Source organism: Alosa alosa, chromosome 7 (genome assembly GCF_017589495.1).
Source record: "Alosa alosa isolate M-15738 ecotype Scorff River chromosome 7, AALO_Geno_1.1, whole genome shotgun sequence".
NCBI lineage: Eukaryota > Metazoa > Chordata > Actinopteri > Clupeiformes > Clupeidae > Alosa > Alosa alosa.
In genome coordinates, this window is record NC_063195.1 from 33,059,682 (window position 1) to 33,082,378 (window position 22,697).

The 22,697-nt window shown below is 44.9% G+C and overlaps 1 protein-coding gene and 1 long non-coding RNA gene across 3 annotated transcripts; one reads left to right on the top strand and one right to left on the bottom strand.

The window, feature by feature from the left end:
* The first annotated feature begins 10 nt into the window (after positions 1-10).
* utp6 (UTP6 small subunit processome component) lies at positions 11-9,873 on the top strand. Of its 2 annotated transcripts, none has more exons than XM_048248909.1 (19): positions 11-328; positions 565-649; positions 828-869; positions 994-1,086; positions 1,494-1,541; positions 1,646-1,709; positions 2,474-2,592; positions 3,855-3,932; positions 4,645-4,726; positions 4,839-4,920; positions 5,294-5,469; positions 5,888-5,967; positions 6,149-6,226; positions 6,676-6,855; positions 8,124-8,204; positions 8,642-8,751; positions 8,853-8,919; positions 9,075-9,147; positions 9,407-9,873. In XM_048248909.1, the coding sequence occupies exons 1-19, from the start codon at positions 237-239 to the stop codon at positions 9,559-9,561; spliced, it is 1,785 nt and encodes a 594-aa protein (XP_048104866.1). In that variant the 5' UTR covers positions 11-236; the 3' UTR covers positions 9,562-9,873. The 2 variants fall into 2 exon arrangements, with proteins under 2 accessions (XP_048104866.1, XP_048104867.1); XM_048248910.1 differs by having other exon boundaries at positions 8,127-8,204.
* Positions 9,874-10,017: 144 nt separating this feature from the next.
* Positions 10,018-13,007, bottom strand: LOC125298208. Its single transcript, XR_007194187.1, has 2 exons — positions 12,871-13,007; positions 10,018-11,893 (listed from the first exon to the last, which is right to left on the bottom strand). It is a non-coding gene; the product is annotated as an uncharacterized LOC125298208 (long non-coding RNA).
* Between the last annotated feature and the right edge of the window lie 9,690 nt (positions 13,008-22,697).

Here is a 22,697-nt window from a genome sequence, read left to right on the forward strand (position 1 = left end):
GCAGCTCACATTTGCCATGGGTCAGTGCCAATGCGCCATGCAAGGTTTCAAGACGGAACGTTAATCGTGGGACACCGGAAGTCGAATACATCACAACTTTCACACGCGTGTGTTTCTCCAATGAAGCTAGTCAAGGTGTACACAGTGCGTATTTAGTGAAAAAACAAAGTAATTTATCAAACGGTACGTATTTATTGATTGACATCATTACACAGTGTTGAAATTGACGTGGAAGAATGGCTGAACTAGTTCAACGGCGAATAGAGGAGAGGATTCCTGAGCTTGAGCAGCTGGAAAGAGTTGGACTGTTCACCAAAAAGGAAATCAAGTATGTGTAGAAAGTTTCATTGTAATGCACATTTTGCTCAAGTTATCTGTCAGGCAAATGTCGGGTGGAATAGCCGGACTGTCTGCCCATAAACAAAGGCACCGCGGTTTAATTTTATTTTGCTTTTGAGATTAACTTGGCTTAATACAATATTGTACTGAAATGTTACTGATCATACTGTAAGCTAACGCATACGCGTGGAAGGTTGTCTTAACTTAGCATAACATTTCTCGCAGGTCTATGCTGAAGAGGACCACTGCTCTAGAATACAAACTACACAGAAGGGACATTGCTAAAGAGGACTTCATTGCATACATTCAGGTGTGGTTTCAAAGGCATGCATTTGGTTCTCATTCAGTCATTTCATTGTCGTCCCTTACACAGGCTTTGGATGAGTTCTATAAAATAACTTGGTACGATTGTCCATTGATCTTGGCCTTTGTTGTAACACTATCACACTGAATATCTTGGACCAATAATATCTTTGATCTCTTTTCAGTATGAAATCAACGTGCTGGAACTTATCAAGAAGAGACGAACAGTAAGTGTTTGGGGCCAATATACTCTGTAGACCTTGTTAGAATAATGTGTTTTCTTCATAGAGTTTATGTAAAGTATTTCACATGTGTGGGGTCACTTACCTGTTCTTTAATACTGCTCCCTAGAACATTGGATACCATTTCAAGAGGGATGACATTGAGTTCCCCATCATGCATAGAGTCAACAACACATTCCGGAGAGCTACGTCTAAGTGGCAGGTCAGAAACTCTTTGATAAATAAACATATGACAATAGTATTAGTCTACTAGGGTGCATACATAGTAAAAGTGAATGATCTCTGCGTTTGAAAATTTGGGATTGGTCTGTCTGTTGATTCTTCCCATTCAGTTGTAATGTTATTTTAGGAAACCATTGGTCTGTGTGTTGAGTAATGTTAACAAGTAGAGGTATGGAAGTGTATGATAGTAGCTGTAAAAGTGTTATCAGACATGTTCTCTTAATGGCCCTCATAGCTTAAAAATGGAGATCATATATAGATACAGCTTTGTTTGTGTGCTTGATTCATCATCAAAGTTGCACAGGAAACCTTAAATATCATTACAAGTTAACAAAAGGTCCACTTCAACATGGGTAAAAAAGACCCCAACATGTATTTCTCTTTCAGGAAGATGTCCAGTTGTGGCTGTCCCATGTAGCCTTTTGTAAGAAGTGGGTAAGTAAACTTCTCTCAATGTGTAAGATCTCTGCAAAGTGGATAACACACAGGCATATCTGTGGACCTGAATGTAATGTACATCCTTTGGTTTCTCTCTCCAGTCCACAAAGGGTGAACTGAGCAAAGTCTTCTCGTCCATGCTTGCTGTCCACCCAGACAAACCAGGTACTTCACGTGTGGTGTTCTGTTTAAGCATGTATTTCAAAATTGAACACTTAATTAGTTACTTATGCTGCTTTCGAGATGTCTCGTAAATCATCGTACACTCACCCGTACAACATGTACCAATGAGTGGCTATAGGAACGCGTTTCTCTCGAGCCACGAGGGGCATTAGCAGGAGGCTAGTCATTGTTATTGTTTTGTGCTACATGTAGCCTCTAGCTAAACGGCTGGAAAACAAATTGTTACATTGTATTGCAGGCACAGCAAAACCGTGCAACGCATGAATTGGCGACCAGATTGAAGCAGCAATGTAATCTAGTGTGTAAGAGCATTACATCAACATTAACATGACCAACACAGTACATATGCAAAAAAATACATGTCATCTCATCTCAACTATGGGCGCAGCCATGTTTGTTGTAAGGTCGTACGTCCACCTCGGGGTACCCGAGGTAAAGTGGGCGTGCCTGCCCAAAATGCCGCAAGAAAGCTGGGAAATTTACAGTTTCTAACTCGGGCGGCGGATTTACGAGACATTTACGAGACATCTCGAAAGCAGCATTAGTTGTTTTTTGACTTGAAGTTGACTCGAAGGCAGCAACGTTGGTAGGATTTTTCTCAATCATTATATGTGTAGTACCTTTGGCAGTTTCCAAATAGCATACGAATTGAATGCATCCTATACATGTCCACTACACCGTCTGTGTGAAGCCGTCATTGAAACAGACCCAATCTGACCCCCCCCTCTCCTCCTCTCCTCCTCCAGCCCTGTGGGTCATGGCTGCCAAGTGTGAGATGGAGGACAGGGGCTCGTCAGAGAGCGCGCGCCACCTGTTCCTGCGAGCTCTACGCTTCCACCCCGACAGCAAGAAGGTCTACCAGGAGGTGAGGAGCTGGCTGGGCATGGCTAACCCTAATGCAACTGATTTATCTGTGTGGTGCAAATTCACCTGCAAACTCTACACCTTCCCTCATTTGGATGCCCATCTTCTATTTGGCTAAAGTGCTTCATATGAATGTACAACTAAACTAGATATGTATTTAATACATACAAAATGTTACTAGTCAAGACTAAGTAATGCAAGCCATTTCGAAATTTTGCTTTATTGAAATTATTCAATGCTATATTAAATCCACACCAAAGACACCAACAGTCAATATATTTCTCCAAAGCCTTGTTTCATTTGGTTTATGGACTCTTAGATGGTCGTGGAATAGATTGTTAAAACATTAATTTGTCGAGATTAACAGTCTTGTAAGCGGAACTAAAGTTTCCCAGATAGCGTTGTGGTACAACAAAGGACCAACAACTTCCTGCCTTCATGGGATAATTGCGTCACGTTCAGGTTAATTTGCATAATTTGCGTATCACCCAACTTCTTGTCGTGCCAGAGCTGCTGCTTAAACAACCATGCTGCCTTCTCCGAGATGCTTTGCGAAGGCGTGAACTTTGCCTCACTGTCATCCATAGCAAATGAATGGGATCCATGTGTAGCAGTGGATGCGAACGCTCCATGTTGGTGGATCAGCACTGTAAGGGTTGGTTTCCCAGACACAGATCAGGCCTGGTCTTAAACTAAACAAGAGCTTCAATGAAGAGATTTTAGTCTACGACCAGGGCTAGTTAAACCAAGAAACCAGCCCTGAGGGTTTATGGAATATCTTTAAATTTGGAAGTTCTCTGAGGACAGCCATATTTTGATTTACAATGTGGACCAGTGTCTTGTCCCTAGTTGTTGTGTAAGAACTCTACAACTCAAATGAACCCTCCAGATTGGCTGCTCCAGAATTGGTGCATGACTCCGAGACTAGAATTAGTAGCTGACTTGATCAAACATGTCTGGTAATGGAATGCCATGGGTTGCCTACACTGCAGCAAAGAAAATATGGATGCTTATTTGGGCCGGAGTCATAATAGAACAAATTCATATTATTTGTTCAGTGGATGCTTCTAGGGGCATTTGAGATGCAGCGCTTGTAATGAATGACTTGAACAAGCATTGATTTGTGCCAGTAGTTGTTGCTGCCGCAGCGGTCTGACTGTTAGTGTGTCCGGGCAGTAATTCTGACTGTTTGTGTGTCCGGGCAGTAATTCTGACTGTTTGTGTGTCTGGGCAGTAATTCTGACTGTTTGTGTGTACATACAGTATTTCCGTATGGAGCTGATGCATGCGGAGAAGCTGAGGAAGCAGCAGGAGGAGTTGGAGAAGGCCAAGATGGACGTGGTGAGCTCAGACAATAGGGCACCCCGTGAGGGTCGGCATTGCTATTGCAGACCTCAGGTCCCGATATGGACTCAAGGCTGAATCACTGAATAATGTATTGGGATGTATGTTTATGATGTGACCACTATACCACCCTCTGACTGTCAATTAAGGTGTAAACAGTATAGAGAGTAAAGTGTTATATAAGTTATACAGTTATAAAAATATAAATCTGTTTTTTATATCTGTTTACACATGCTTAGCATGAACTATTTCTCCCATCCAGAATCAATGTTGTGTTTAGATGAAGTCATTGCAGGTTTCCACTTGCCTACATCACTACAGCTAATGCCTTCAGATATAGATGGAAACGATGTTTTCATGCAATATTAAATGCATTTGAATAAGACAAGTCACCAGTGTTGCACTTAAGCTGCAGGGAGATCTAATCCCAATGCATGCTCGCCTGTTCTCAGATCAGCGTGATCAGAGCTAAACTCATTTCTATCACAAACACGTCCGCAGTACTTGTAAATTGGAATGCATGCATGTAATCCCAGGTCGAATGAATAAATGTTTAATAGCAAGATGTTTAAAGGCACTTATGACCTAGTCGTGGTAATGTGAAGGTGATTATTGAAGTCTCTGCTCTGTGTTCTCTCTCTCTCTTGCTCTCTCTCTCTTGCGCTCTCTCTCTCTCTCTCTCTCTCTCTCTCTCTCCCTCTCTCTTCAGGGGGAGTATGAGTTCTCCCCAGAGATTCTCAGTGGCAAGCTGGCCGAGGTGGTGTACAGAGACGCCACTCAGAAGATCACAGGTGATTTTTCCTCACAGTCTCGTCCAGTTGAGGCTGAGTATTTGTGCGTGGTCCTGATGCAGTGAGTTCTGTGCTGAGACTGATGCTGATGCTAATGTGGGTCTCTCCACAGGAGCGGAGTTCATCCTGTCCCTCCTGCAGATCGCCTCCATATTTGACTTCACCAAAGACCTCCAGGCCACCATCCTCCAAGAGTGAGATTTGACTTACTGTTTAAAACTGCTGTTTTATCAAAATCCATTTGATTCAGTTCCAAATTCATAAGAATGTCAAAGGCCAGAATGATGTTTAATTGCAGTGAGATTGGAAGGGCAATGAATTCAATTGGGTGATTATTAATTGACAAGTACCATCAAACCAAGATGCCAATTTCTCATCATTTTCAATTCAATATAAATATAAAATTCAATTTTTGAATTTTTATCACATACTGTACAAAAACAGGGTTTCAAAAGAACACCAGCATATTACAGTACACAGCTAATTCAACAACTGATAATTGTTCTTACTGTACAAAGTAAATGTCAACAGGACAATTACAGGCCATTTGAACATTTGCTCTTGTAGGCTGCAGAGCCAGCACACAGACGACTCGGTGACGTGGGACTTCATGGCCAAGCGTGAGCTGGAAGTGACGGTGACACCGGAGCTTCAGACGGCCAAAGGCAAAGCCTCCGATACTGACCGCAAGGAGGAGCGGTGCTGCGCCGTCTACGAGGAGGGCGTTAAGAACCTCAACACAGGTAGGAACCACCACACCCATATTGGTAAAGTTGAGGAACCTTAACAGGAGTAGGATCCACCACACCCATATTGGTTAAGTTAAGTTAAGGAACCTTAACATGAGTAGGATCCACACACGCATCTGGCTTGCTGGCAGGCAGCACTGCTGTGCATGACGGACTCTGGTCTGCTCAAATCACCCTCTCAAATTCCTCCTAATGAAAAGGAGCTTAGTAGGAATCATGGCAACTTCCAGTTTCTTCTCAACCAACATTGTGAGCAGAACAAAATATGACGCATACCTCAGAACTGTGTCTCACACAGAGCATGTCACAATATGCTTTCAATAAAAGAACGTCTCTTTGATTAGCTATGACCGGCCACAAACGTGCGTGCTAGTTACACAACTCTCCGTCTCTCTTTCTCTCTGGGTCACAGAGGCCATGTGGACGTGCTACGCCAACTTCTGTCTGGACAGATACAAGAGGAAAACTAACGTCCAGGAGCTGAAGGACAAGGTAAGTGCTCCGTATTTAATTATGTATGGATTAGTTTTATAAGGCTGCACAGAGAGCAGTTTGGGTCTGGAGGGGACCCGGCCCTGGAGTTATGGAGGGCCGATGGCTCATGGGACTGATGTGTTAATAACGTGTGTGTGTGTGTGTGTGTGTGTGTGTGTGTGTGTGTGTGTGTCTGCAGAGAAGAGAGAGGTTACTGAAGGCACTGCAGGGGGCTCACCAGGCAGAGCTGCTCCCACAGACCCTCTACAAAACCTGGGTACGTGAAGAGAAGCAATCCTTTGAGATGGGTTTGAAATGTGTCTACATGCGTGGATCAGTACTCAGGCCTCCTATAGGGTCTACTGCAGCAGATAACATCAACATTCATACATTTCGGTTATAATTAGGTGATATCAATGATGCCTTTGATTACAATGTGATTGTTGTGAGCACCGCACTCGACAGTTCTTACAAAAATGATCAAACTTGTTATGAAAATATCACACTTCTATTTAGTCCAGCTTGATGATGCTTTGTAACATGCAGGGACTGTATACAGTAAATAGATATTTAAAATATGCGTGGCGGTAATGAGACCTACATGCCTTAACCTCATCTTCTCCTCTGTGGTCAGTGAGACCTACATGCCTTAACCTCATCTTCTCCTCTGTGGTCAGTGAGACCTACATGCCTTAACTTCATCTTCTCTGCTCCTCTGTGGTCAAGCTCGAGGCCTCGCTGTCGTCAGGCGACGAAGAAGCCACCGCCCAGATTGCCACGGCAGCCACCCGACGCTTCAGCCAATCGCCGGAGACGTGGAGCCTGGCTCTGCAGACATTGGTGAAGCTGGGTAGCGCAGAGGCGGGCGGTCTATTCCAGGAAGCGCTCGGTCACGTGAATCCCAAGGTGGCTGCTTTTTGTCAGCGCCGTTCGCTAGCTCGTTGCCCGGCTTTTTAAAAGTGGGACACCTCCCTGATACTCCAAAGCCTGCCCTAATTAAAACCCAGCTCCCCTGACATATTACCTCCTCTTAATGAGGAGCTCTCCAGCCCGACAGTGAACGGAGGAGACCTGGGGGTTGGGGGTTGGGGCTGGGGGGGGAGGGGGAGGAGGAGGAGGAGATAGGGAGAGCCCAAACGTATACATTTCCTGTGTGATACTATGAGTCAATCTGGGGGCTGTTTCACAGAACCTAGATAGCGGCGCCTTCCTTAGTGAGCTCCCTTCCTTAATATAGCAGAGGGAGGGGGGGGGAGGACATGAGGACGTGCTCAACCGTATGCATTCCTTGTACGGTACCGAGTCAGTCTGGATAGAAGTGTCGTCTAAATAAATAAACGTGAGAGCGGTGTAGCGAGGCTATGAGTGGGTCAGGGCCCCTTCGTCTGCGCCAGACGTCAGGTGAGGGCAGCCAGCTGTGCGGAGGGCAGGCCGAGTCCGGCCGTCTGCGTTCGCATTGTTTGGAGAGTTCTTTTCACAAGGCCACTCATGATTACAGGCAGCACAGGGCGGATTAGGAGCCCCCAGTTATGTAACACTTAACAGGGCACAAAAGAGCTGTTTATATGCCAATGCATGGAAAATCCCACACACAGACACAAACATACACACATGCATTACACACAGACACAAACATATCCATAAATTAATATATATATATATATATATATATATATATATATATATATATATATATATATAATATATATATGGATGTGTGTATATAGAGCCTGGTGGTCTTGACTATATATAAACACAAGATGCTGAATAGCACTTCGGACCTGTAACCGGAGGGTTAAGTGCCCTTGAGCAAGGCACCTAACCCCTCACTGCGCCGGGATTAGTGTGTGCTTCACCTCACTGTGTGTACACTGTGTGCTGTGTGTGTTTCACTAATTCACGGATTGGGATAAATGCAGAGACCAAATTTCCCTCACGGGATAAAAAGAGTATATATACTTTACTTTATATATATATATGAGTGTGTCTACACACTGATGGAAGAACAGAGCAGGAACATGGAGCAGGACATGGTGGCTTTTAGGAGGCTTGTAGGAAGTGTGAGAAGTCTGAACAATGCTATGAGCTGGTCTCACCTTCCCTCTTTCCCTCCTTCTCTCTCTCTGTCTGTCTGTCTGTCTGTCTGTCTGTCTGTCTGTCTGTGTTGCCCTCAGGAGAGCCTGCCTTTGTGGCTGCAGTGGATTCAGTGGAGCGAGTCCAACCGAAGTGCTGAGGAGACTGAGGCGCTGTTTCAGGTAAACCCCCCACCCCCAACCCCCGTCCCCCTTCACCAACAGCGCACTTCAGTGTCACCCAGCAGGGGAGGGGAAAGCAGGGAAACAGGCACGAGTGAAGGCACCTGCACATGTGTGAAGTCTGGGCTCCACGCCTGAGCAAACCATCAAGGTTAACCTGGTGTTTTGTTCCCCATCAACTGATCTGTGGCCAGTTTTTAAGTGTTTTCCTGTAAGTGTCGAGGTCAGGGCCAAGACGAGAACCGACCTGATTGTGTTACTATAAAGTCACCGGGGCAGCTGTCTGGCACTCTGCCATCTTTGTCCGGCACAAGGCTCGCAGCCCTAAAGAACCTGTGAACCCAGTGACGCTGTACCATCGAATCAATGTCCACTGCCCTGTGATGAAGCTGAGCGTTCACTCATAACAAGGAGGGTTCATGTTTTTTCTCCCACAGAAGGGTCTATTGTCCCCTGTGCCAGACGTTTCTTCAGCAGTAAAAGAAAAGTACCTGGATTGGTCTTATAGAACAGGAGGGTACAAAAAAGCCCGAAAGACCTTCACAAGGTGTGTATACATTGTGTGAAAACATTTGTAAACAAGATCTTAACCTTTCAGGATTCTCAAATATTCTTAGTAGGGACTAACTGATCTGTTTTTTTTTTTAGTTTGCATGAACATCGTCCCTTCACCAAGGCATTTTTCACCACCATGATCCAGATCGAGAAACAGCAGGTACGTTGACTGTTGGCAGGCGTGCAACCCGAACGCATCTGTGTGTGATTTCACAGGACACGGCTTAATGGTCATTGTCGAGCCGCACTCAAACGATTCACAGGATTGCATGCCATTTTTTTCTCTTCTTTTGAGCCGCTGCCCTCCTCTTTCAGGAAAGTTTAAAGATGAACAATGTGAGAGACTGCTACGAGCGAGCACTCAGGGAGTTCGGCTCCACGGACGATGGTAAGAGACTCTGCATCAAAGGGAATAAATGTCAAAGGGAGATGGATTTGCTGCAGTTGTGAATTTTCCACTTTTAAGTCTGCATCCATCTCATTACAGCAAGTCTCCCAGCAAGGGCCCACACACTTAAAATCTCTGCACGCACCGAGTCCCAGAAAGAACAACTAATCAAAAAGAGCCGGCATGAATTGGATACTAGCTAGAGTATCGAATCTTCACATGACCCATCCGTTTTGCCCGTCCGTTTGTTCTTTTCTAGATCTGTGGATGGACTACATCAAAGAGGAGCGTGGGCCGCATGGGCAACCCGAGAATTGTGGGAAACTCCACTGGCGGGCGATGAAGGCTTTGGAGGGCGACAACGTGGAGCGCTTCATTACCCTGTACACCCTGCTGCAGACAGGCCACATCTAAGACGTGGCACGTGTGGAAATTGGAGTTTGCCGACACGTTCTTGCTGCTGTACTTCTACAGTGTTATGTTTTCAAGATGCTGATGTCTCCGAAGGTTTGAGGGACTTTGGAATTTCAACCATTTTGTGTTTGTGACGTACAAGAGCATGTTTGACATTTTTATAGTGTTGTTGGAAATATACATTTATTAAGAATTTATTAGCAGATAACCATTTTTCCAGATTCATTCTTCTACTTAACACATCATGTTGTAGTGTTTCTGCCATTTCTACTTTGGAACACAGTTTCTATGCTATAAAACATGAATGGATGATCCTATGTTTCGAACACAGTGACTATGCTATAAAACATGACTGGATGATCTTTTCTTATGTGGTTTTAGGCTACAGTACACCAAACATCATCTTTACAGCTGAAACATTCATTTTGCTGTCATGTCAAGTAACAGTCAACAAACGTATATACATAAAAAAGAGGCCTTAGTTCTACTCAACTATCTGATTTACAGTCCTTTACCGTTATTTTCTCCTGATGCATTTCCTCAGAGAAACCACTCTGACATTGTTTGGTCGTGAGCCATGTTGGTCTACGAGGGAAGAGTGTGTTTTAATATGATCAACCCTCCTGCTGAATTATTGAGATGGAAATGAGCTTCCCTGGCTTTATACTAACAGACTTTTAAAAGCCTCCCTCATGGAAAAGCCCTTTTTGACATTCTAAATGAATGACATTTGACCATGTTACTTTAGTTACATTTCTATATTTTAAAATACACTACATTAGTCCTATCAACAAAAATAGTACAATAGACATTTAAATATTGTAAGTAAACTCTAGTCAGGTCAAATGAGAAAATATTGATCTTTTGACCGAGATATCTGGAACCATGGTAATAGTATAAGATACCTAGTCGAGTAAGGACACTTTCTGTTACTTTCAGTGTTGTACAATAAATAAACAAGTACAGTAGTGATGTCCACTGTCTGCTGGACATGAGGCAGAGCCTGGAGTAGGAATGCAAAGGTCCAGGGATTTTTAAAAGATTTTCAGGGGATGTCCTGAGACCTGCACAGGGCAGCATTGTTAGCAACAGCATAAGCTGATTGATGGTCTGGCTCATATTTCGCTGGCCGTTGCTGGTCTTGTGCTGCATACGGTCAGGAGACTGTTGATGAACATGTTCTGACCGCTGTCGAATAGTACAAAGGTTCAAATCGCAACGTGCGCTGATGTTTCATGACTTTTGCATTATCTGTTAACCCTTAAAGGTGTAGGTTTTTGAACATTCTAAGTTCCGCAACAATTGAAGGTTCTAAAATTCTATGTTGAATTCAATGAACCCAGATATTCTTTAGAATGTTAATTTCCCAACATTCCCGTCACACCGGTGTGACGGTACTCCTTTAAGGGTTAATACGAGATAATGGTGGTCTCTGCTGTTTTCCCCTGCATGGTAGAGTGGGATCTGGGTTACAGTAAGTGCCTCATACATGGAGTTACATCACGGGATCAAAAGAGTATATATACTTATACTTATACATCAGCCTCTTGTATCCAAGGAGACCATCATATCATAAATTTATCATTTTACTGAAATTAGGAACGTTTTGGTAGGTCGGTACAGGTTCTGTACCGATGGGCCAAACGGGACTTCATCAAAAATCGTCCAGCCCTTTGCAACCCTATACTCCGGAGACGGGCAGTGCAGGTCACAGATGACCCAAGCGCCATCCTCCTGCAGCCCTCCTTCAACAAGCGCCACGGGATATTTTTACACCTTGGCAGAAAACTCGCTATCTGCTCTCATGTCATCGGCTCTCTCTCTCGGCTCACGTTGGTCTCTTTCTTGGCTCACGTTGGTGATGTTTCCATGCGCCACTGCATGCCAGGTCCTGAGTTTACCTGATCTGGACAGGGGTCAGGACGTGGCACTGAGTGGTCACCCGGCCTCCTCACAAGATGCATCCCATGGATGTGAAAACTCAGATGGACCTCCGTTCATGATGCAAACGATCCCCCCCAGTACTGGGCCTCCAGAGTCCCTCTGAGATGACCGTCATCCCTCAGTGCTTCCTGAGGAGGACGTAGGTGACAAGGGCCAACAGGCCGGCGGAGAGCATGCCGATGATGCACTGGTGGACGGTGATGGCACTCTCCAGCGTGTGGATGCGCTCCTCCATGGCGTTGGTGTGGATGTAGTCGTAGATGGACACGCTGATGCTCCAAACGGCCCATACGGCGTCCACCACTGCCTTCATGGTGGGGGACACCATCCGGCCGCCCAGTGCTGACCCCCTAACGCGGGGTCACAGCCTGCTCCCCAACCAGCCACCCTGAAGAGATGAACACCTACAGGTGAGGCACAACCACACCAACACATTCCTCTGCATCTGATGGAGATTATTACTGCTTCATAAGTAGTGATTAGAACCACAGGCCATAGAGAGGAATGTTTGACTTGGATTATGATATTCCCGAAAAGGTACGTGGGTTCATGAATTAGAAAATGGTTTTGCAAATAGGCCCAACTCCTAAAGTGAATCTCTTTACAGTGGTACCACAGGCTCCAGTACCTGTTCAATTCCTTAGGCTGCATAATGTGGGTCCAGTGATTATTTAATAACAACCTCCTGAAACATGAGAGTGCTGGCAACACATTGTAGCAATTGTGACTACGCATTGTGTTGCGCAAACTTAAATAAAATGAATTAATACTTTTCACCGTTCACAATGCTATGGAGTCTGTGAGGGACAACTCGTGCCACTACATGCCAAAACGTGTGTATCCATGTGTTATGACGACGTCATTGCAGTGTAGCCTAAGCAGCCGGGGCCGAACTTCGTTGTTTTCCGAGCAGCTGACAGCTACCACCTGACTGCGTGAGATCAGCATAGAGAGCAGCCATTCGGCCTTGCTCTGATTTCACATAGTTTCATCAAATAGCCCACAGCCTACGCGTTTCCCTATTTATAATTAAATAAACTTAAAAGAAACGACTGCGCTGCTTCACATTATTTTTCTACAAGCCCTTGCATACAAATGACCTCAGAATTACAGAGACCGAGGCCGATAGGCTGGGGGATATCGCGCTGTGGGTTAGCCTAAATAATACCAAGAATGTCAAACAAATCGATAGTTTCAAACCACCTTGACATGGTGTCATCGAAGACTTTATCGAATAGTGCCTCCGCTGGCATCAATAGTTAAAAGTTTATAGAACAAGTCCCAGAGACGCGCCCGACCGGTCGATGGCTTAGGCTACCCAAAAATAACAAACGTGCAGAGCATAAAAACAATGCTGTCACTTACCCAAAGACTGCCGATATGGAGAGTGTTGCACAACGTGAGTGGATGCACATCCGGGCTGTTATGTTAATTACAAATGTTATATTACAATGGATGGGACTAGCTGTATCGAGCAGTAATTTGACATCGCTGATGGGGGCGCGTCACAGAAAAAGGCGTGTCCTAGGCTGTTCAGTCTAACCTCGTCATATATTAAACGGTGGATCGTGTGTATTCGTATACAAAACAAGATACAACACAAGATATTTTACAAAGAGTTGACATAATCTACATTTGTCACATAGCCTAACATTCTCCCCCTCCCATTACACTGACGTCGTTTTAACAAAGGATAGTGTCTTCGCACAAAACATGTCCCAAACAGGCAGGCAAATTTGGCTGTTATAGGTTATTGCCTAACATTTTTGCTAACCCGAATAGCTTTGGTTTCGTAGGCCTATAATTTTCTTTATTCTATTAACAAGTGTAACTTTCTTTCTCATCGCCTGGAGTCGCACGACACCACAAAAGTTCTGGCATTCTCACAGCAAGCGGCAATGAGCCTCAAATTACGCAATTATGTTGACTGACAACAGTAATAGGTAGGTAATTATAGTAATTGACCACCACTAATGAAGACCACTTCATTCAGCATAATGTATATTTTAAGACCTGGTCTGATGGGTAAATTTAAGTTGAACTTTAAAATGATGTCATTTTTCTTTATCCAGCGCAGAAGTCTGCCTCATGGCCAATCAACGCCTAGACTTGTCGTACAGTGGCAGACCGAAAATTACAGCGCCCCTCTCCGGTAGACTGAACTAAATGGCAATGCTCAACTCGAAGCTGTGCTAAACGCCTGAAATAACTAGCTTCCAACCAGCCAACTACAGTAGAATTCCATTTCTGGGAGGTCCCAGCATGTGGCTGCAATAGCACATATCTGGTCCATCTCGGCTACCAGTTAGTGGCGCATCAGCACTGTATGACAACACAACAAAACGTCTACGGTAACCAGATGGATTGTGCATTAACACCAAGCACATGGGGTCGCTCTGCGCGAGCAGACCATATTTCAGGAATTTCTTTAAAGGCTCTGGCATTCATGAATACATGATACAATGTTCCGCTCGAGAATGGAGACTTTTCCGGACTGGTGAAGGACAGTCCACTTTTTTTTCCGCCAAAGAAAATGTTGCAATTAGTCCCCGAGGATAGGCTTTCTTAATCGGCGTGTGTGCAACAGCGCAAATAAGAGGGGTGCGGTGTTGAGATGTGAAGTACCAAGAACTTCGCACTCCACGGCAACATTGTCGATTCTTCAAGCGGGAGGCTTTTCACAAGTGGAGTCGCTTAGTGGAAGTGTTGTGGCTCGGGAGATTACATGACAAAGAAGACATCGGCTCATCTCTACATCTGAGTCTATTTCTTATAAAACCTCAAGTCAACCATTGGTCCTGCAATCGTCTGACAACGGACTTCACATTTGACAGGTAATTTGTGCCCGACGCTGTTAATCGCATGTGGGTCAGGTCTGAATAGCTTTATTAATATAAATATTTTTGAGTAGCCTAAATAAGGATATGGCTATAGAAGAACTGAGGTAAATAAAAGAGTTTTGGGCGGGTTTTCTATTAGACCTGTGGACTATGGAAATTCGAACAACTAAACCTGAAACAATTATAAAGGAGAACATCGTATAAGTGTGTTCGAGATTGGGTCTTTGCGGGCAAGGTGAATTTCATCATTAAATCAACTGGCCTACAAAGTCCCAGTTTTTGGCACATGTGACCGACGCGGAGAACCACAATTAGTTTAGACATGCTTCAAATGGCACCAGACAAATTTATTTCTGTTTCTTCTTTAAATGAAAAGTAATTTTAGATTCAATTCAAAGGTCAAACGTGGCTAAAATGGAATGATTCGAGATAACCTCATTACAGAAACAAACGAAATTGCCTACTGAATATCAATGAAAACTAGGTGTGTGCTTTCAATACTAAATCATATGTATGATCTGGATGATTAGAATGGGTCATTCAAGTTATAAACTTAAACATCATGTAATATTAAATAAATTATCCCCCTCTGTAAATACATAGCAATAGCCTAATTTCATTAGAAAGTAAAAGAAACCTCAAATTATCTTGCACCAAAACATGTTCAATTAAACATAAGTTCTCCATGAGGTAGTAAAAGAATACTTGGGTCTCTTTGTGTGAAAGCAAAGACCATTTTGTCTAAGAAATTTACCACTAAAGATAAATTATATATACAGCATCATAATGAAAATGCGCCAATATTATAACCCAGATTATTTGTAAGAAATAACACAAGACATTTGGAACATGTTATGGTAATGGATGGTATTTGTGGAGCATTTTTAAGAGGCCTTAGAGAGTTGCGTTGCTTGTTTTGAGTTGTGGCTAAACTTTCTCAGTCCTGTTCTTCTGAACAACTGGAGTTATAACTAGGCCTACTTTTTCCATGTCAACATGTCATACCATTATTACATTTAAATCTAGTGCAGATCTTAAATGATCAAATTCTAACTTATTAATGATTTTTTTTGACTATACTCATAATTTATCATTTACTTCCCTGTAGTTGCAGTGTTCATTTCACTGAATTCAACTGAAATAGTTCAGTATGTTTGATCTAGTAACATATCCAGCTATGATAATTTCACAGTGTAAGGTGTTAGACAGAGCAGGCCCAGTGAGCACATGGATTCCCGTGAGGCGGGTGGGTAGTTGGCCTTTGTGGACGAGCTGCTCCACGCTACAAAGCCAGTCGGCCGGTTAGGAGTAGCACGGGGAGGGCGCTCAGGAATTTTGGGATATCCACCAAGTGGGCTGATTAAGTTTGTGATATTAAACAGCACAGCGGCCCTGGCTGCCAAGAGCTCCTCTGTGGAGCTGTGCGCTGTCTCAACTCCAATCAGTCTCCTGCCTGTCAATTATGCCGACCGCCACAGATCCATTTTAGGTCGAGCGTCTTAGTCCCCGTACCTCATTTCAATGAATTTCCCATGATCAAGGTGCCATTCAGGGAAAATGTGTCTCTCACTGCTAAAGGCCTGGAGTGCCTGTAAGTCTGGCACAACAGCGGCAGCCATCGCCACACGAGCGCTGTAGCCAAGGCACAAATCACATTAGAAATAAGTCATTTTGGAAATGATGCCCGCCACGGGAGGAATTCCACTTATTCAATTGACCCCGTGCATGTTTGCTTTTTTCTCTGTACAAACTGCAGGCGTTTGTGAGACCCTCCTTCCAGAAGAATCAGAGCGCTGAACTCACCCTGTGATAAAATGCCTGTGCAGGCTTCAGTAGAAGTCCCTGTTATAAATACACAGTTTATTGTATAAACCCTGGCGCACACACTTGATCAGTGTAAAAACACGACCCAGTTCCAAGTGCTCAATTGTGGGGAGACGGAAAGAATGAATGTGCCGCTTTATTTAAGCTACGGTATGTTTTGCCTAACATGTTAGATGAGAGTTATAAAAAGCCACTTCACTCTAGAATGTTGTACATCTGTTAATTAACGTATCACAGAAAGTTTTTCACATTCCCACGTCTAGCAAACCCAAAAGTGGTATAAAGTGCCCATGCCAATTTGCAACATTCCTCAGCTCGTAAACTAATAGATGATACTCCTGCCATGATTGCCCTATTACAGGACAGAACAAAAAGAGTATTCAATGTAGGTCGTGAAACGTCGGAGATTGGCTAGTGAGGGCAGTCGAGGAGGACCATGCAAAATAAGGCAGCAAGAAAAGTGAGGGACTTTTGGGGGCAGCTGTGTTTTACTGACCCAGTCATAATGCCCCTAAAAATCCTTATTGCTCTTGCAATTGTCAGCACATCTCCTCATGCATGGGCTATTCGGCCTCGCACCTCCTCCGTGCGTTCCACAAACTTCACACACTGTTGCTCGCGTGTGTGTAACACCACGGTGGGGATGCATCACATGTTTGGTGTGTGCCAAGGGACCTTTTTTGGGTTCCTTTTGTCGAGCCGGTAATTGAGGGTTTGCCTACTGGTCTAAGAAAAGTAGCCTACATTACATTACCCTTAATGTCCCGTCAGAGACGTGTTTTCACTGTGCGAGTCTGTAAGGAGCTACAGTTCTAATGAGTTCAGAGTTAAGTAAATACGCTGCCAATACAGATGCTGAAACGAAAGCCAACAGGGAATGTTTTTTCTGCTGTGTTCTAAAAATATCCCGAGACCGTGCCATATTGGATGGTGAGAAGCTCCTGTTGCAAGGCAGGCAGTATATCTTATGCATATAAAAGCGACTCGGTTGCCAACGTGCGAGCAGCCGAGTCCCTGAGCCTGACAGGATGTCATAATTCCCTTTGTCAAATTATTCTCTTTGTTCGCATAACGTGCTGACACAACGGCTTTGACTCCTGCGTTCTCTTGCCATAACACCAAAAGACTGGGTGGGGAGATGTGGGAGAAAAGGGGGAGAGGGGGAATACCGGTGGAACAACTGTGTGTGTGTGTGTGTGTGTGTGTGGGAAAGAGAGAGAGGGAGAGGGACAAGAGTGATAGAGTGAGAGGTACCGAGAGAGAGAGAGAGAGAGAGAGAGAGAGAGGACAGGCATGTTCCTGCATCCGTCTCCTTGTGATGAGTCATTTGAGGCCATTCTCACACGTCTCTTCCTCTGGGACGTCCAACTCAAGCTCAGACTCCGACCGACCACAGGACAGGCTCTGAGCAGAAAGAGTGGAGCCCATGACTCAGGCCCATACGCTGCACTGAGAGAAAGAGGGAGGGAGGGAGGGAGGATGAGAGAGAGAGAGAGAGAGAGAGAGAGGGGAGGGAGGGAATGAATGACTCATCACCTCGTGTGGAATCTCATATGGCTATCACAGGACCACAGCGCTTCCCTACTCTTGTGCTCTCCCTCCTTCTCTCTCTCCCTCTGTGTGTCTCTCTACCTCCCTCTCTTTCTCTCTCCCCCTCTGTGTCTCTGTTTCCCCGTCCAATTGATGTGTTTACTAGAGTCGGACAGTGTGTCAAACAACTCCCTTTTCCGCACATACTGCATTGTGGGCCAGAGCTTGTTTGTGTGTGTCTGAGAGAATTCCCAATGACAGCAGTATGCAGGGAACAAGTGTGTGTGTGTGTGTGTTCTGTGTTCACCAGTGCCCCGTGGCTGAGGAGAGGAAGGAGGACCATCATGTTACTGGTCATGAGTGAATGAATGAGCACCTCCACAGCACACAGAGCAATGGTAATCGTTTCCATGGGGACAGAAGGGTATGTCGTTTAAACACAAGCTCTTTGTGTGGACAATGAATGAAATGATGTCTGTCAAGGTAGGCAGTGTGCATTGTTTTTTTAGAAAAGTGTCCCTGCCACTCAAGGAGCTATAGAAATATATGACTTCTTTATTATTTATTATTGGGAGAAGATGATGAGATACAAAGAATTTAACAATCTGTATGGGTAGGTTTTTCCCACTACTACTAAGCTGTTTCCTGATAGCCTCAGACTGAGGGAAAGTTCATGTGTCAAATAGCATTTCTGATGTTTCTGTGCTCTAGTGTGCCACAACAGGTATTTCAGTTGTTCTCTCTTCTTGTCTCTTTTTGAAGTTTTTCAGTTCAGTTCCACCCAGGCTGCGAGCCTTTGACACAGCAATGGAGTCCATGAGTCAAGTAGCGCAGCTACACCTTCAGAGCCCCCGTGACTTGCAAGCTGATTTATGGACATACAGACAAGTAGCGAGATCAAAGCGTGAGAGCACCTCCGTCTGACAATGAGGGACGATGGGCGGAGGGGTTGGCAGGCTTGGGGTGGGGTGGGGTGGGTGGTCGATGAGTCACCGTGAGATCTGGGCACACCCTGTAGGCGAGCCTGGGCTCTCCTCTCCCCGTCTCGTGCGCTAGCTGGAAGCCGTCTCGTGCGCTAGCTGGATGCCGTTGGCTGGCTGGGCGTGGACTGACAAAGGCGCCGTGTGCCCCGCGCTCAGGAGTCAGGAGCCGTTGAGCAAACACGGGCGCACAAAAGCCAGGACAAACAAGGAGGTCCCCCAAATTATCCCCCAGAAGAAACAAACTGCCCCAACCTGAATTTGGCCCAATGGTTTGAAACGCCCACCGATAAACCTCGAAGGTCCTCTTGTCATAACATCTCGAGTGATTGTCTTCTCCCCAAACGCAGGATAGATCTGTGATCAGCGTATTTTAACAGCAGGCATGTGAGCCAGTGCCGAGGTTGTACACTTCAATAATTAGCCAGAGGAACACAGTTAACGTTCCAAATTTGTTATGACGGATTGATTATTATTGAATTTATTAATTCATTTCAACAACCACTGCATGAATTGCATTATTAATATGTGCATGCCGCGCTTGTTTCAGATGTGGGGCTGGTTATGTGAAGAGATCAAGCAGAGCAGCTCCCTTGGGCATGATGGGTCCACAGCACTGGGCTGACAGCGTATTTTAACAGCAGGCAACAATTTAGCCCTCCTCCAGCCGGCTGGCGAACCCATCCGTGTATTGCCACTGTAAACAATACAAATGCTGTGCAGTGTTGCACAATGGAGGGCCATATGAAGAAGCTGGGGGTGGGGGTGGGAGAGAGGTTATGGAAACACCCCACACAGCTCCCAGGCTCTGCCTTCAGGCCCGGGCTGCAGGCCATGCGGGGGGATCTCCTGACTAACGACAGCATTCATGACTGTTGCATTCTGAAAAAAAATCCCATATTGTCTGTTGTCATATGACGACTTCTGTAATTTGGGTTTATTGTTGTGAAACAAATTAGCAACTGTGGAAGTACACCCCCAGTTGGAGTTGGTCTGCTCTGTGCATGACCGCATCCCATATGACCTCTCCTATTATTTTCCTTTGGTCTCAGGTGGCATGTCCTATAAATGTGGTGGCCACTGAAAGAAATCAAATCTGACCTGGGAGTGATCCTGTTCCTGGTGGAGTAGTTTTGTTTCCCTCTCCCTCCTTAGTCTTAAGGCCCATTTTGTCATGTCGGTTCTGGCTAGCAACAACTCTGCTTGCTTATGCTAAAACTAGCATCCAGACTGCATTTAATCAGCGTGTCCTTCTATATGTGAGAAATATTTGTCAGGTTGAGACAGTCCCAGTATATTTGAGACGCTGACTCATCATGGAAGCATTCGTTGGCGTTCTGAGACAACCACTACTCTCTGTGGCAGTTGAAAGTATTAAACATGTTTTTGACTAGCTTGGGATCAATAGTGTATGCTAGCAAAGCGTGACCATTTACATTTCAAAAGCCAGCTTGAGTTGTGTTTCTGCGCTCTCTAGAATGTCGTGTGCACAAACGAAATGCCATAGATATGAGGCTCATTATCAGATTGGGACAGGAGCGGCCATGTGTGCTAGTGGGGGTCTGAGCTAACACCAGGCTGTGGACCTTCAGCTCGCAAATAGCTTTTGGCTAGTTTGACAATTATACAATTTGAATGGGTAAACAGGGATGATGCATTTGACATATTAACCGTTGATTTGATTAATCAAACTATTGAACTGAACTGTTGACATATTAACTGTTAGAGTTGATTAGTCAAAGCTTCTGTTTTACATCAATGATAAAATGAGATAAAGTAGTTCAAAAGGTAGAATGTTTTTTTCATTATTTATTCATCTATTTGGATCTAAAATGGTACACATACCTCATTGTTGAGCAGTAGGCTAAGAGGCATATTAATTACTGATTGATTACTAGCCATCTGTAACTTGTATTACAACTCCAGGGGCCTCAGGTGACCAATTGCTCAGCTGCGCGCCTACTGGGCTCTCTGGCCAGACGCTCCACATCCAACAGGCGGTCTGTTTGACCCCTCCAAAATCAACATAACTGATATGTCCTAAATCTTGTCAAATATGTTGTGCGCATAAATAAAACCAAAGTCCAAATCTATTTTTATGATTCTGTGTATTTCTTTCTTTTTTGGTGGCTTTGGGGTGGATTTAGGTGAACTTCTACTATTGTGGACCTTTTGTTTCTTATTTTGCAGGGTTGAGTAGTTCATTGTACACAGAGTAGAGATACAACACACACACACACACACACAGAACATCTAATTTACCCTGGCGAAGGCCTGTATCATCTAACTGCCAGAGCTAAAGCCTTATCCAAGTTGCCTCTTTGTGAGCCAACTGAACACACTGCTGGGTAGACCTCAGCCAACCATTTATGCTGTGAAAGTGAGAATCTGTATCGACCCCAGATATCACGTTCCCTCTATCTTAAGGCAGTACTGCACACAGTTGCAAGGGGCTTACATACACTACAGTGGACGCCTATTGTGAAGCTTAAGCCGTCGTCTGGCGATAAAAAAACCTTTTGTCAGATTAAAAAAAAGACGTGAGGCAGCTGGTCAGATGCAGTACAGGTTCCCTTCCACCATTTCCTGGTGGAAATCATGCTTGCCCTTTTAGTGAACTTCCAGGGCCATATCAACATGCAAGAAGCCTGTCATTTAGACTGATAGTGTTTCAGAGAAAATGGTTTGTGTCGGTTTACAAGCCCTAAGAGGGAAGAGATGTAAAAATGAAAGACAGACTCAGCCTCAACCAAAACTGGGGCTATAAAATGCTTGTGTGGAAAACATTCTACAGCACACAGTAGACGCTGGACACGTGTGTCGCTGGATGTCACTCTTACAGTGGGGATGCACGTGTGGTGAGATCTGTGTTCAGTGCCTGGTGCTCTCTCTCCCATCAGAGAGGCCCCTGAGATCTGTGTTCAGTGCCTGGTGCTCTCTCTCCCATCAGAGAGGCCCCTGAGATCTGTGTTCAGTGCCTGGTGCTCTCTCTCCCATCCCTCGGTCTCTACCACCCCCTTCCCCCCACGCTCAGTTGTGTTTTATGCCCCCAACGTCGTCTTCCAGGAAGCGATGCCACCGCTGACTTAAAGGCACCTAATCTTAATCCAAACCCCAACCCTAACCCTAACCCATGCCTAACCTTAGTGCCCGGACAACACAACACACACTCCTGATTACACCGTCTATGAGAGATGTGGCAGGAGCCGGAGAGCCTTTCTATCATGTAGTCGAGGCCAACAGGACAACACAACACACACTCCGGGAGCCGCAGCAGGAAATTGAGCGCGTAAATAGAACAGAAATGGAGAATGACCTGAGCGTAGGTGAGAGACGCACACAGGAGAACGTCCGAGTTTCGAGTCGCAGGAATGTCGTCCAGTTGCAGAAATTTGAAGCATTCGCGCCATCTAAATTCAGTGCCTGCTCATTCTCACGAGGTGCGTGGTGGAGTAAAAAGGTGGTGTGGCCTTCACTGGCTGAGCCCTGGTGTAGTCCAGCTCTGCTCTCGCTCACACTTCCCCTCTGCTGGCCAAGATTTACTGTGGCAGGGTCCGGTGTGGGATGGGACGGATCTCTGCAGATTTACTGTGACAGGCCTGTTTGCAGGCCTGGTTTTGAGTAGAGGGTGCATTCCTCTTCCCTAAAACAGCAGTCTAGCATTAAAGTCTCATCCCACACTGTTTCACTCACTGTGCATAGAACCATTTAGCGTAAGTGTGTATCCCTTTGTGTGTGCGTGTGTGTGTGTTTGTCTATGTCAGTGTGTGTATTTAATATTTTGTTTGGTTTGTGTATATAAATGGAGTGTGTGTGTGTGTGTTTTTTTTTAACTTATGCCAGTGTATTTGTACTTGTGTACACACATCTGAAGGTATGTGTGTGTGTCCAGTTGTGTGTGGTTGTATTGAGTTGTTGGCGGGGATGCAGCTCCTCCACGTTGGAGCATCACATGCTGGTGGCGAGTTCCGTGATATCTTAATACATCCTCGGCCTCAGCAAGGCAACGCAGGATGTT

Bases quoted from the DNA above. Each gene is read 5' to 3' on its own strand.
- utp6 (XM_048248909.1), top strand. From the start codon at position 237: ATGGCTGAACTAGTTCAACGGCGAATAGAGGAGAGGATTCCTGAGCTT. The intron at 1,710-2,473 runs GTACTTCACGTG...CTCCTCCTCCAG, and splicing joins TGTCCACCCAGACAAACCAG to CCCTGTGGGTCATGGCTGCC. The intron at 9,148-9,406 runs GTAAGAGACTCT...GTTCTTTTCTAG, and splicing joins GTTCGGCTCCACGGACGATG to ATCTGTGGATGGACTACATC.